Genomic DNA, 15,494 nt, shown 5'->3' on the forward strand with positions numbered 1-15,494 from the left:
AATGTAAACAAACTTGTTTGTCTTAGTGATTGGCTAAACAAGAAGTAGGACTGAGTGGACTCATAGGCTCTATAGTTTTACATGGTTTTATTTTTGAGTGCAGTTATGTAACCAACAAAACAAACAAATTCACTCTACATTTTTAAGTTACACTTTCATGATAAAGAGATTGCACTACAATACTTGTATGAGATTAACTGAAAAATACTATTTCTTTTGTTTATCATTTTTACATTGCAAATACTTGTAGTAAAAAATAATATAAAGTGAGCACTGTACACTTTGTATTCTGTGTTGTAATAGAAATCAATATATTTGAAAATATAGAAAAACAAATATTTAATAAATTCAATTGTTATTCTATTGTTTAACAATGCGATTAATCGTGACTAATTTTTCTAATTGCGATTTTTTTGAGTTAATTACGCGAGTTAACTGCAATTAATCAATAGTCCTAGTTTTAGCATAAAATGTGAAAGTTTGTTTTCTTTCAACTGAAGTGCAGTATGTCATATTGTCACAATTATATCACACGTAGAAAAAATGTCACCACCAAAACTCTCTCTCTCTCTCTCTCTCTCTCTCTATATATATATATATAGGTAAAAAGTCCTATAACTAAACATTTAAGACTGACAAAGCATGAGAATAAATAAGAGCCTAATTTCCAGTTTAAAATCTGATTTTATTACAAAATTATTTAAAAAAAAAATTCACAATTCACAAAATTCTGCATTACACAGAATTTCAGGGATTCTCTGAAAGCTTTGCTAATATTCTAACTGTAAAAAGATCTTTTGATGACCATTGATCCAGATTCCCTAAGGTCATTCATCTATTGGCAGTATCACTTCTTTTAAAGGAGTATGATAAGAAGGTTCTCCCCTTTTATGAGGCAGTACTTTGACTCTCAAATGGATAAACAAGCCTGGTTTTACATTGCATTTAGTGAAGATGAATTTTTCCCTTGATTGGTACTGTCTGGTAGAGCAGCTTTGGGTTAACATTCTGGGTTTCTGAGCTAACAATGTCATTGTAGAAAACCGGAAAATAAAAAACTAAGAAAATTCAGATACAAACAGGACTCACCTTGGTACTGCATCCACAGAGGATGAAGCTGGAACCTTGGGCACCTGACAGTTTGCTGCTGCAGCCAGCTTTAAGGCAGATGATGGAACAGCACTTAAAGTCCTAGGTATATGTCGCGCATTGAGTGTGGAAATAGAGTTTACAGTGGCAACTGATGAGGGTACAGTTAATCGAATGTTGTTCCCAAACAGGACCTGAGTTGTTGCAGAGTTGGCAGCGGTTACTTGGTGACTCAGTGCACTGTGGGAACTCGAAGTCTGTGTTATATTTGAAGGCGGTAACAAGGTTGAACCTGCTGCTGACGATGAACTTGTATGTACAAGTGCTGTAGGTGTAGTACTACTGAGGTGTAAGCCCTTGTATACTCCTGCAGAAGAATGAGATTTTTTTTTTTTTAAAAGAAAACCTGAGACTCCAAACAGGGGTTTCACATACCAACTATGAAAGCAAAATACAATCAGAATGAATTTAGATTTGTATAGCTCTATACCTGAGGCCTGAAGGATGCCATTCACCCCAATTCCAAGCACCACATCATCCTTCATTTTGAATCCCATCAATTGTTCAGATGTTACCAAAGCTGAAGCAGCAAATTGAGCACTAACAGAATCCAATGTCTTGGAAACAAAACCCTAAGAAGAAAGGTGGCAAATAAATGTGATCAAGCTTCAAAAGGTCAATACTCTTCCTATTTTTATGCATAAACTAGTAATGCACAAACCAGTGCAGATAAAGAAAGAACTGATCCTCACTCTTCCCTCAAACCAAACTTCTGATGTTTGGTAAAGTTAGATAAATAATTAAATGCAGTATTCCCCATGTACTTATAATTCCAGTACTAAAATGTGCACAAGTATTTCAAATGCACAATACACTGTCCTTCCATAGCATTTCTCACAAGATTTCTAAACCAATCTGGAAGATTCAAGGAGGTTCGGATGTCCAACAGTAACTTCTGAACTTTTTTGTTTGTCCACGGACACTTTAAATGTTACATATTTAGCTGTTATATATTTTCACAGCTAAAGACAGTACATGTTTATACATTAATATTAAAAGGTAAAAATCTGGCCTCAGAACATACAGTCATACATACAGTCTCAACGCGATAACAACATGGCTGGAATTCTTTGCAATATGTATTCCCGAGTCTTTGCGCATTTCATTTAATTGATTCACTCATCTTTTTGGCTTTTGTTAAGAGGGAGCAGAGGCAATGCCTGCCACACTCACCTGCAGTGTCCCTTCTAAACACTTTACAGAATGGCTATGATGTAGATTCAGGCGAAAGCCACTTTCCTGTTGGTTAGTTTCAAGGTTCTATGGCAACAGTTGACAATTAGAGATGAACCCTGGTGGGAAACAATGAGGGATAAATCATAGCACAGACAAATCCCTCACCTGTGAAGTGTTGGCAGAGGAATTACTATTTGCTTGCTGTTGATGAATTTGTGCAAACTGCTGTTGCTGCATTAGTGCCAGTTGCTGTTGATGTTGCTGGTATTGTTCGGCTGTAAATGCTGAACAAAATATAAAATGAGAAAATACTATATCAAAATATGTATATGTTGTATATATACACACACATCTTTTAGAATCCTAAAACAATGTTGTTTCAACACACCAAATTCCTAAGAACTTTGTTGCATCTTTATGGCAACAGACTATGATCCTTCTAGAGGTTTTGTCCAAACTAAGTTTTCCCCATTGAGCACATTTGTGGTGAAGTATTAAACACCTTCTGCATTTAGTTTACAATATTTGAGTGAAGAAATCTCATTTAAGTGACTTTAAGGGAGTAAGCCCAGATTGGCACAAACCACCACTCAGATAAGACTGATCTGCAAAGATTGTGTTTTAGTGTAGTAGGTTAAGACCAACTTTCATATGTACAGATTTGGGGCATTACACCTCTACCCCGATATAACGCGACCCGATAGAACACTAATTCGGATATAACGCGGTAAAGCCATGCTCTGGGGTGGGGGTGGAGGCTGCGCACTCTGGCGGATCAAAGTAAGTTCGATATAACGCGGTTTCACCTATAACGCGGTAAGATTTTTTGGCTCCCGAGGACAGCGTTATATCGGGGTAGAGGTGCATCTTGTGGGATGTTGAGCATTCTGAACTCCATGGACTCCAATGGGAGTTAAGGTGCTCACCACCTCCCAGGTGAAGGCCCTCAGGTTTAATATTTAGTTGAAAATACAAAAATGAATTTGATGGTTACCAATGAAGACTGTTTTACCACATTATGATCTCTCAACATAAACTTCACTATTCCCACCACCCTCTGTTTTGTACAGACTAATATACTTTCTATATTCGTATTAAAAAAAAAAAAAAAAAAAAAAAAAAAAAAATCATGCTCACTGTCAACGGAGAATTTCATAGAAGCTATTTTCTTCCAAAAATGAGCTCTTAAGGAATGATCCATTAGTCATAACATGTGTAAATGTCAATCACAATTTTCCCCAGTTAACCCACCTGGGAAAAAAATCCAGTCAATAAGAATGGAGTTGTTTATGTTGATTTACAGAAGGATGTCTGAGGAAAGACACTGTATTATACTAATTTGTCTATGGAGAGATCAGTTCTAAAAAAACAAAAAATAAAATTCATTTTGAATCCCCAACATGGTTTGTATAGTTTTAATGAAGAAAATCTCTACTGTCGATTTAAAAGTGGGATGATGGTGCAGATTGAATCCATTATAGAGTCAGCCTAGACCACACCATGTGAGTTTTCCCAAATTAAATTTCAGGTGCCCAAATTTCTGTGTATGTTCTCAAAACAAATATTGTGAACATTCTTATGCAACAACTTCCAATGCTTTCTAGAGTTACGACCGTTACCAAATGGAAGGTATCCAACTTTCTACAAGTCAACACAGGACTTAAATGCTTGTTCATGAAATACAGTATCTTGGCCAAAGCTTTTCTCCTTTGTTCCCAACTGCAGAAAATCTGTACTGCTATCAGACTACATGCATCTAATGTTTCCAGAAAAAATAAAAGACTAAAATGTTTTTAATCTTTGCTGAATGTAGATGATAGAATATTTAATCAAATGGATTGTGATGATTTGAAAACAGAAAACGAACGAGTTAATCCATAAGAAGTTTCTAAAGATCATATGTCTTCAGCCTACACTCAACTATGAGTTTCTCGGAAATATTTGCTTCATTCGCAGCTACAATTAAGATCTTGCACATGATTATATCTATATGTATCTATCCTTTCTTCTGATTATGTATTGAAAGAGCACCAAATCATCACAGAATCTATTTTAGGGTTTTATACTGCTGCCCATCACTGTAGTATTTGAGAGTCTGTATCTAGCAGCTGAACACAGTAAAATGGCATAAGATTTCAAACAAGTTAGAAGCTCTTCCGATAGAGTTCTTTAGTGAATAGGCATACAATGGTTGTTTATATATAGCCATGTGTAATACACTGCATCACCTTCCAACTTATTTCTTTTAAAAATATGGCAAATTGAATTGAGATTTGTCTTGAAGATTTGAAAAAAAAAAAAATCAAACATTTACTGCGTTAATAGGTATTTCATTTATATAAATCTTTTTATTAGTTCATTATAACTAGTTGGTGCTATATTACAGTGTTTTGAAATTCAGAGTTTAAAGTATCCATACAAATAATGACTAGGAAAGTTAAGATTTTACAATTTAGATGATTTTTCTTCCTGTTCACTCTTAGTCATTTGGTAAAGGAATTTGCACTCTAAAGTAACAAGTTTGTAAATGTATTGGTTAAAAATGAATTGAAATGAGTTACTAAAAAAAGAGGAAAAATACATAGTTTAAGATTCCTATTGATAAACAATACCAACATAAAGCTGCATATATATTTTAAACAAAGTTTATCTAAAGTTATGGCCCCCTTTTATCTTCCAAAACCTGAATTCAGGATTTTACATTTCAGCTACCTATGATATCAGTCATTTGCTAGGGAAGCAGAGTGCCAAACTAATTAGTTTATAAATGAAAATACTATATTTTAAAACCATTATTATACAATTTGTAAATTAAAAGCCATGTTAGGGGGACACAAGATAATTTAGTCCTGGGCCCCCGCCCCACAATTACCCCCAACTTCTTATATCATTGATTACATCAGGAAAAAAAAAATCCAGTTAGTCATTAATACTTTGAACAATGAAACCAGATTGATTTGCATATAGTTACTTTCAAATTCCTTAAACATTCTCTTTTGCAACAATAAAATATTGTAATAGCATGGAAGCAATAAAAACACTATCCATCAGAGTTTTAACGCTACATTTTGGGCCTAAACCACTTGAATATTAAAAAAATTAAAATTACAAGTTAACTGAAGTTTACATTTCTGTTTAACAAAGTTAAACAAAATTTAACATCCTTGTCTTGTTACTGCTGCACAAAAGCATTGAGTGTGGTCATTGTTGACAGTATTTGACAGATATTAATTTGGTACTTTTTGAAGGATATATTTAGATTTACAAATGAATGTAGTTTCCAAATAGCTTTTCAATGAATTATTGCAGTCCATACAAGAATTACCTTTCCAGCCATTATCAAAATAATTGCAGTAACCATTTAAAAAGGCAAGTGAAAAGAAAAAACTGATTTGCACCCACAGCATTTTAATTATTTAGGCCCAAATTTTCAAAAAATAGAGGCCTAAGGAAGCATTGAAATTCAATGTTAGCTGGCTGCCTGACTCCCTTAGGCATATTTGAAAATCCCAGCATAAGCAGTACAAACGCCTGTTAGCTTTTCTCCTATAACTTCTGGACACTGAGATTACACCTAAAGCATTGACAAGTGACAATTTTTTCCTAGTGGTTAAAGAACCAGACAGTCAAGGGCTCCAAGCATAATTTCCAGCTCTGCCAAAGATTTGGTGTGTGATCTTGAGCTATTCACATCCTCATTATCCTCAGTTACATCCATTTTACAGACAGGAGGAAACACCTCTCTCATAGGGTTACTGCTCAGAGTCAAAGTTTGAAAACTGCTTAAGTACCCTCTGATGGAAACTGTTACAGAAATGTAAAAATATTTGTCACCCCCATAGCATGTGTCAAAATGCTACTTTCACATAACAAAAGGTCCAGTATACAGGCCATAATCTGTATTTGTTTTAAATCTTTTAGTCACAGAAGCTAACTTTTTAGTCTGAGCTACCTATGGAAAAGCCCTACATACATTGATGACATAACCAATCAGGAATGCTGATAATATGCTCTGTCCAAACCCAACAGATTGATTTTTCTGTGAAGGGGTCTGCATTAAAGAAAAACATCCTAGTTGGCTAAAACAAATCAGATTTATTCTGCTCATTTACAGTCCTCCTAATCTGCTTCCTAATTTTCCTCCCGTACTGAGTACAGATCAGAATTCTCTTGTAGGCCGCTAGGCCAACAGTGTGTTTAGCTCTACTAGTAAGACACTGGTGAGACAGAAGGTTTGGGGAACTGGTTTTTCCTTGTGTAACACACACACACACACACACCACCCAAAAAACCTTGTAAGTGTCCTTACTTTTCAATAAAGCATCTCAATATGCAACCTAATCTTCAGTATCCTTTATTTTCAGTGCATTTGTACAAATCTGATTGGGATTGTGCAAGGCTCTCCTGTGAAATTATGGGTCTGCGTGGCAAAGCTGCTCAGCATTGTAAAGTCAAAGAGAGGGTCTAAAGTCTTGAAGTTCAGATCAAGAATGAAACAGTTTCACTATTTTTTCATAAGTGCAAAACTGAATTTCTCCAACAGCTTTTCTAACAGAATATCACATTTCAGAAAAAAATTCTGTTCACCTCTATGAAAAGCCATTTAGTACTAATATTTGTGGATTGGCAGCAAGTATCTGCCACAAACAGACTAACTATAAGGATTGCAGAGAGAATCCTTTTTGCCTTCATCTACCACATATGATGTTATTGCTTGTAAAGTCAAACCAAGTTTGTTGTGTAAACATGAAAGCTTAGCATCCCAGAATCTTGAATGTCAATAAGATCCAGGTAATGAAGGGAATTTCTAAACTTGTTGAAATGGGTAATCAGTCTAAAAAAAATTCTAAGAGGATACTTTCTAATTTTTTTTTTTATTGCTGTGCAGACTTCTGGAACTTTTATTACTTCTCAGCTCTTATTCCATAAATGAAATCATACATGCTTGAAAATCTGACAGACAAGATGGGTGATCACCTCCAACTGGTAAAGCGTCTTATTTCTAGCTCCTACTTCTACCATTCAATTTTTAGTAATAAAATTGTGAAGTGTGGCTCTTAACATCAATGCTCACAGAAGCATGTTCTTATGACAATTTCACTAGAAAATAGCTTTGCAAGTTTTAATATGTGGTACAATCTGACTAATGAGAAGAGCCCAAATCTTTCATCTGTACATATCTGTCTTAGATATAGATTTGTTTCAATATTTCAGTCCAAAGAGCAAGAAAGTAAATACTAATGCAGTAGATTACATTTTTAATTCTCAGATCACACAGTGCCTGTTTTTTCAGGTACTAATGAAGACCAAACATCAAGTCTAGCTATTCTAAGATCAACTATATCTGAAACCATGTCAGAAGAATCGTGCTACACCGTGTGCATTTCCCCAACATAAGCTAGGAAGCCTAGATAGAAACTGAAGTAGAACAATGATACCCAAGAGAAATATAAGTGCACCGTAAAAGCACAAAATTGTGAACTTTGAAATTAAAAAAAACTCATTGTAAAAATAAAATATTTTTATTGACAGTTTCAGTTTCTTCAGATCAACCACATTAGGGTTGTGAAGATTTCCATCAGAGATCATTCTAGTTCCTCATAACCAGGGGTGGTTCCAGGCACCAGCGCAGCAACCGCGTGCCTGGGGTGGCAAGCCACGGGGGGCGGAGTGCAAGTCGCTGTGAGGGCGGCAGTCAGGCAGCCTTCGGCGGTGTGCCTGTGGGAGGTCCGCCGGTCCCGCGGTTTCGGCTGCAATTCGGTGGCAGATATGCCGAAGCCGTGGGACTGGCAGATCAGCTGCAGAAACGCCGCCAAATCCGTGTGACCGCGGACCACCCGCAGGCATGCCACCGAAGGCCGCCTGACTGCCGTGCTTGGGGCGGCAAAAAACAGAGCCGCTCCTGCTCATAACCAGGCTTCTGAGGCTTCTTTAAAACAGAGTATTCTAAGAATGTTGAACTCTAGGATGAATGAACATACTAGCTGGAAATTAAAGAGGCATGTGAATTTTTAAAAATTCTTACTCAAGTTATGATAGAGAATAATGTACTATTAGTAAGTTGATAACTTTTAGGAGGCATTGAACCTTAGCACTGAGTTTAAGTCAGGCTTCCATATGGCACCAACTTTCTAGGACTATAAGGGCTTTAGGTTTGGATGCTAACAGTTCAGTAGCATCTGAACGCTTTCATATTTCCTAGCAAAACCCAATACAGTAAGTTCAGAATAATACCTCAAATCTTAGTAACCATTTTTGATACGTTAAAAATGAGAAGTAATTGGAAGCGTTACGATTTAGGGCCTGATCTAAAGTCTACTGAAGTCCATGGAAAGACTCCAAATTGCCTTGAATAGGCTTTGAATTTGGACCTTAAAAAGAATGGCTGTATAACATCTAACAGGGCATACTGCAACAAATTTCAATACTCTTTTTTCCAAATTTTGTCTCTACACAATAAATTGTTAGCATTTCTTCCGAGACATTGCATTAAATGACTAACAGCATGACAGTCTACAAATTTATTAGAAGATGAATTTACCCAAAAAACTGGATCTCAAGTTGGTTATCTGAAAAAAAAAGTCTGATAGTTCAAAGGTTTGCTTTTGTGGTTATATGTAAGTTAGCCACAAAAACACTTTCCACAGTAGTGTTTGCAGCACAATGGCTGAACTGAAGCAGAGTTAAAAATCAGCAAGTATCCTGACAAACTTTCTTATGCTACTTGACAGTTTACTAGTTCAGATTGTAATGTTACAGGTTAGTCAGTTCACCCATAATTTGAGTTACTGTCAGGCATCTTGCCTTATGGAATTGTCCCACACGGTCCAATAAAAGGGATATTGTCTCTATCCACTTTGTACACTTCCTATACGCCACCTATACAGTTCATTTCCTCAGCATTTTAGTAATTAAGAAATGTACAGTGCTAGTGGTTTTCCATAAACAGGAAATAAGCACAGAGGTTTGCTGCTTTGAAAAAAATCACAGTATGGACAGGTACTTTAATTGTAAGGAACGAAGATTTGAATTAATAATCAATTCTGGAATGACGACAACCCAATACATTTCAAATATCCTCTTGGTCATAGGTGCAATCTTGTGTGATGCCTGTCCTAAAAGTTTGAGCTAATAGTTGACACAGTAGGCATGCATTTTTCCAAAATATTTAAAGAACACATTGATTTTACCTATCAACTTTACAGATGTGAATTTCTCTCTATAGTTTTTTTTGGCTCAGTAGTTAAAGTCATCCCACTAAACTAGTATCTTGTAACTGTACAGTTTAGCTTGATGTGCCTTGTTTTACATACTACTTCATACAGACAAACTCTTGTACTGTAAATCTGAATAAGAAAATGAAGATTACTTACCTGTAAGTGGAGCTTCTTCGAGATGTATGGTCCCTATCTGTATTCTACAAATGGGATATGCATGTGCACCATGCACCTGAGTCAGGAATTTCGTGCAAGCAGTGTGTATTGGCCCGCACATGCGCCATAGCTCTCCTTGTGTTCCCGACCGAGGGCAGTGCAGGCCAACGCCTCTCCAATTTTCCATTCTTACCTCAGAGTAACCACTCCAAAGCAGAGGGGATGGAGAGCAGGCAGTGGAATACAGATAGGGAACACACATCTTTAAGAACCTCCAGTTATAGGTAACTAACCTCCATTTCTTCTTCATGTGACGGTCCCCTATGTGTATTCCACATGTGGGAGATTAACAAGCTGGTGGTGGGTGTGAGGATGCAGAAGTGATAGCTGACTGTAGAACTGCTGTCCCCATTGCTATATCTGCAGTGGACTACTGTACCAGGGCATAAGGTCTGGTGAAGGTACGAAAAGAGCTCCAAGTAGCTGCTCCACATATCTAGTATGGGTACATTTCTCAGAGATGCAGCTGAAGTAGTCTGCTCCCTGGTGGAATGAGCCTTTACACCTTCTGGGGGTGGGGGATGCCATTTGGTCTGTAACAAAGGATAATACAATCTGAGATCCATTTTTAAAGTCTCTGCACTGATATAGGTTGATATCATGATTGCTCTGGAAACAAATAGGTTTAGGTGTCTAATGACCTTTGTTCTTCGCAGATAAAAGGCCAAAGCCCTCCAGATGTCCAGATAATACAGTCTTCTAGCCTCTTCCAAGACATGTGATTTAGGGGGGGGGGGGAAAAAAAAAAAAATACAGGTACATGGATGACCTGACTTCTATAAAACTCAAACTATCTTGGGCATGAATTCGGGGTGGGGGCATAGCAAGTCCTTTTCTTTACAGAAGCTAGTATATGGAGGGCCTGCCAATAAGTGCTCCCAGTTCTCGGACTCTTCTGGCTGACGTTATAACAATCAGAAAGGCCACCTTCATGGACAGATGGTCACCGTGCAGGTGGTTAGCGGCTCCAAGGGAGACTTAGTAAAAGACAACAGATCAAAATTGAGGTCTGATTGAGCTTTGAACTTCACCACTGGTAGAAAGGATCTGCGAATCCCCTTCAAAAAATTCTAGTTGTGACAGGGTGCCTGGAGATCATACAGTTATCTATTGGAGCATTGAAAGCACAGATAGGTGCTAAATGTAGGAACCGAAGGCATGACCTGAAGACTTAAGGGTAAGGAGATTCTTTAAGATATCAGGGATTCTGGTGGAGTTCGGAGACAAAATGCATTGATGAATCCAAACAGAGAAATGCTTCCATTTAGCTGAGTAAAAGCTTCTTGCAGAATCTTGTGTACTTTGGTTAAAGATTAATTGCACCCTCTTGGAACATGAGCATTCTATCTCCGATGCCCATCCAAATATCAGGCTCTGAGTTGGAGCAGCCTTGAATTGGGGTATGTGATTTTGCCTCTGGGTTGCGTTAGAAGGTCCAGTAACGTGGCGATGTTTATGTGTGGTCATACCAAGAGCTTTAATAGATCGATGAATCAGAACAGTCTTGGCCAGTTGGGTGTGATGAGGATGACTCATGCTCGGTCTTGGTGGATATTCCACAGAATGCCAGGCAATCCTTCCACAATATCAGGAGGGCATCTCCCAAAGAGTCTTTGTCTAGTGCTGGTCTGGAGCAGAACCAAGGCAACTTCCTGTTTGCCTGTGAGGTGAAAAGGTCCCAGGCTGGCATTTTCCATGACCAAAGATGTAGTCGAAAAACAAATCGTGAATCTCCCATTCTTGATTTGTGGACAAATGTCTGCTCAGGCAGTCTGTTAGGGAATTTTGCACCCCTGGTAAGTACGCTAATAGGGTTAAGTGATGTTTGATGCATCAATTCCAGAAACTGACTGCCTCTACACACAGAGAGATTTCGTTCCCCCTTGTTTGTTTATATAAAATACTGTTATCTTGTCCAACATTATCTGACTATGTTTGGATTGGATGGAGGGAGAAAGGCATTGCAGGCCTGACAGAACGCCCTGAGTTCCTATAAGTTGATGTGCATTCTGGACGCCCTCTGCCATGTGATCATCCATGTGCACACCCCAACCCAAGAGGGAGGCATCGGTAACTGTGGCTGTCTCAGGTGTGGGTGTGAGGAACAGCATTCCAAACCGAACCTTTTCCAGTTTTGTCCACTACACAAAAAAGAGCCTAATACCTTGGATGGAATTGTGACCTTGTAGTTTGGTGCCCTTCACTGGTGAATACGCCAAGAAAAGGCAGGCTTATAAGCACTGTAGATGTAATCTGGTGAATGGTGTCACATGTGTACATGAAGTCAAGTGGCTAAGGAGTGAAAGGCAACTTCCAACTGATGTCCTGGGCCTGATGATGACCTTGTGCATAAAAGAGTGTTCATGACCTGAAACCTTTCAAGAGGTCAATATGCTGTTGCTGTAGTTGAGTCTAACAATGCCCCAATGAAATCTATGTACCTGGGGAGGTTTTTTTGGGGGGATTTTTATGATTGATGCAAACACCCAGGGAAGATAAAAGGCTGAGCAAAACACTGGTTGCCCTGTGGAACTCCTCAATGGGAGTGGCCTGCAAGAAGCCAGTTGTTGAGGTATGGGAAGACTGCAAATCCTTCTCTTCTCATCCAAGCAGTCACCACTGAAAAATCCTTTGTAAAGACTCCAGATGCAGTGACCAGACCAAAGGGGATTAATCTGAATTGGTAGTGGTCTTGGTGGAAGAAGAACCTCCTGTGGGCTGGATGGATATCAATATGAAAATATGCATCTTTCATGCTGAGAGCCACAAAACCAAGCGCTCTCCACTAATAAGGGAATTACTGATGCCAAGGATATCATGCAGAATTTTAGTTTTCAGATAAACTTGTTTAACTGATGTATATCAAGAATTGGCTTTGATCCTCCATTCTTCTCGGGGAATCAAGGAATAAGGAGAATATAACCTCTTCCTGTGGTGTTGAGGTGGAACCATTTCTGTAGATCCCCTGAGGAGCAGGGAATTTACCTCCTGTTGTAAAAATCTCCTTGCGAGAATGGTCCCTGAAGAGGCTTGTGAAAAGGAGTTGTCAGAAACTCTAGTTGATAGCCTCTTCTAATATCCCTATGTCTGTAGTTAAGGCCCTCCAGTCTTTGACAAATAGGGTAAGGTGACCTCCAAATACCTGAATAGGGGAAAGAAGAGGCATCAGTAAAGGGACGCTATCTCGACAATCCTGTCAAAAAGAAATTCTTCTGTTGTGGATTAGAGTGCCTAAGTGGTGGTGGATGTTGCAGAAGCTGGATTCCCGGGTCTATACATCAACTATCTCTTGCATGGTGGTTCCTGAGCACATTGACGATAAAAGGGCTGAGAATATGGTCTTGCCCTATATCCCTGTCTATAAAGCTTCCTCGGGGGGGAAGGGGTGGGGGGGGAAAAGGGGTATTAACGCACAACAAGCAAAGCTTTATTCTCACATTTTTGAGGCAGAGTTGCATCTGTTTTCTGATGGACTACCTTATAGTATCAAAGGGCAGATCTTGGATGGTACTCTGCATCTCTGTACAAAAATCTGATTACAAACACGAATCTCTTCTCATGGACAATGGCCATAGCCATCCCCCTCCAAGCAGTATCTGCTGCATCCACTGTGGCTTGGAGTGAAGTTTTGGCCACCACTTTGCCTTCATCCACGAAGGCCTGGAAGTGGGCTCTATCCTTCTCAGGAAGCTGGTCCTTAAACTCTAGAAATCTAGCATAATTGATCAAATCACAAATGGTCAAGAGGACCAAGAGGAAAAGAAGACCTTTATTCCCAGAAGGTCAAGACTCATATCCCTCATCAGAGGGAGTAGCCTTTGGATGCTGTTGCTCTAACTGCCTGCACAACCCTGTAGTTTGGCAGAGTGTGAGAGAACAAGAACCCTCCCACTTGGCTGAGAAGTGCTACTTTGTCCCAACCCTCTTAGGAGTAGAAGCACAAGAAGCAGAGGTGTCCCAAACTGCCTTTGCTGTGTTTATGATGGCCTTGCTGATGGGGAGGGCCACGCTACTGTCTATTAAGCAGTGCTGAGCCTTCTGAATTTCCTTCAGCTGGATTTGTAGCTTTGCAGCTACTCTAAGCAATACCAAGAGCTCCAATGGGGCTGGTTGCGTATGGCTGGGTGATGGCAAATAAGACTCTTGCACCATTCCTGGGTGCCTGGGGTAGGGCTCCCACAGTCCCTAATGTTGCCAATAGGATAGATCCACCAGCAGAGGGAGACCCCTTGGCATCAGGTACCACCTGTCTCTTGGCCAATTGTATCTGGCTGGAGGTCAGAATCCTGTCCTTTTACGACTTGTCTGGGGCTGCCTCTCTTTGATGCTGCAGATACTCTTGCAGAGCCTCCGACTAATCAGAAGAGAATGCCACATCCCTGAGCAGTGGTAGGACCAATGGCTGCGCTTCAAAGCTGGTGGGTGGAATGGGAGAATAACTGTCTCCTTGTGATAACGATGTCCTGGAATATAGACAGACCCAACAGGAGCAGTGAATGCAGACCGGGAACAGCAAAGATGTCTTCTGGGGAGACACGTCTCCAACTGTCCCCGAGTACAAGGAGAGCTGCTCTGGTCGCTGTTTGGGGTCGCATTGCTATCAGTACTGCTTGGGTTCCCGAAGTGGATTGAAGCACCAGGAGTTGTCTATCTCGTGTCTTCACCACTGGAGCTGGTGTTAGAATCAAAGGATCCGTACCCTTGCGTACCTCCTATTCTTGTCAAGATTTAGTCAACCTTTGCACCTGTGCACACTGGCTTTCTCGACTTTGACAGGGTCAGGGAGAGATCCCTTCTTTTTGGGACAAACACATACATAGATGACTTATGTCTATGAAAGTGCCCCCTTATTCTCCCGTGAAGCCTTCTCTTTAGGCTTAACAGACTTAGCCTCCGTTCCTGAGCTCATGGGGGAGGGATAGCTCAGTGGTTTGAGCATTGGCCTACTAAACCCAGGGTTGTGAGTTCAATCCTTGAGGGGGCCCACTTAGGAATCTGGGGCAAAAATCAGTACTTAGTCCTGCTAGTGAAGGCAGGGGGCTGGACTCTATGACCTTTCGGGGTCCCTTCCAGTTCTATGAGATAGGTATATCTCCATATATTATTATTAAGTGCTGCCCACTTGTTGAGCCGGATGTATGGGCGGTGTGTCTGTCTCTCCTTGGCCTGGATTTGATGACGGCTTCGTTATGACCCTCATGGGTTCAGGGGAAAGAGAGAGAGCAGCAGATGCTGAAGTTGGCAGAAATGTGAGCCTCAATAAGGAAGTACAGGCAACACTTACGTTAGTTGCTCACAGAAAAGGAGTACGGGCAGGAAACAGTTTTTGAATCCCAGGACCCTGGATATTACCCCAGACTTCTTGGGAGAGGGGGGAAAAATGCTATTTAACTATCTGTGCTATACCATAAAAACTACTAAAAATTAACTAACTACACATAATTCTTACAGGAATGACGCAGCAAAAAGGAGCGGAGGAAACAGGAGATTCCTACTCCAATCATGCTGTGGTAAGAAGGAACTGGACAGGGATCAGCCTGCACTGCCCTTTATGCCTTTGGTTGGGAGAATGAGGAGAGCTATAGTGCATGTATGGGCCAACACACATTTCTTTCAAGAAATTCTGGAGTCAGGTGCGTGGTGCACATATGTATCCCATGTGTGGAACACACACAGGGATCATCACTCAAAGAAGCATCGCCTTTTTTGAGGAACATTTGGAACTAGATGAGACAA

The 15,494-nt window shown here is 39.7% G+C and overlaps 1 protein-coding gene across 1 annotated transcript in view; it reads right to left on the minus strand.

Moving 5' to 3' along the window:
• EPC1 (enhancer of polycomb homolog 1) overlaps positions 1–15,494 on the minus strand; it is an 82,362-nt gene that overhangs the window by 1,481 nt on the left and 65,387 nt on the right. Inside the window, exons 11-14 of the mRNA XM_065398952.1 lie at positions 2,491–2,609; positions 2,323–2,409; positions 1,580–1,721; positions 1,090–1,456 (exon numbers count right to left, since the gene is read on the minus strand). Coding sequence (XP_065255024.1) covers positions 1,090–1,456; positions 1,580–1,721; positions 2,323–2,409; positions 2,491–2,609 — 715 coding nt within the window. The remainder of the gene's footprint in view (positions 1–1,089; positions 1,457–1,579; positions 1,722–2,322; positions 2,410–2,490; positions 2,610–15,494) is intronic.

This window comes from Emys orbicularis, chromosome 2, assembly GCF_028017835.1.
Source record: "Emys orbicularis isolate rEmyOrb1 chromosome 2, rEmyOrb1.hap1, whole genome shotgun sequence".
NCBI classification, from domain to species: Eukaryota; Metazoa; Chordata; order Testudines; family Emydidae; genus Emys; species Emys orbicularis.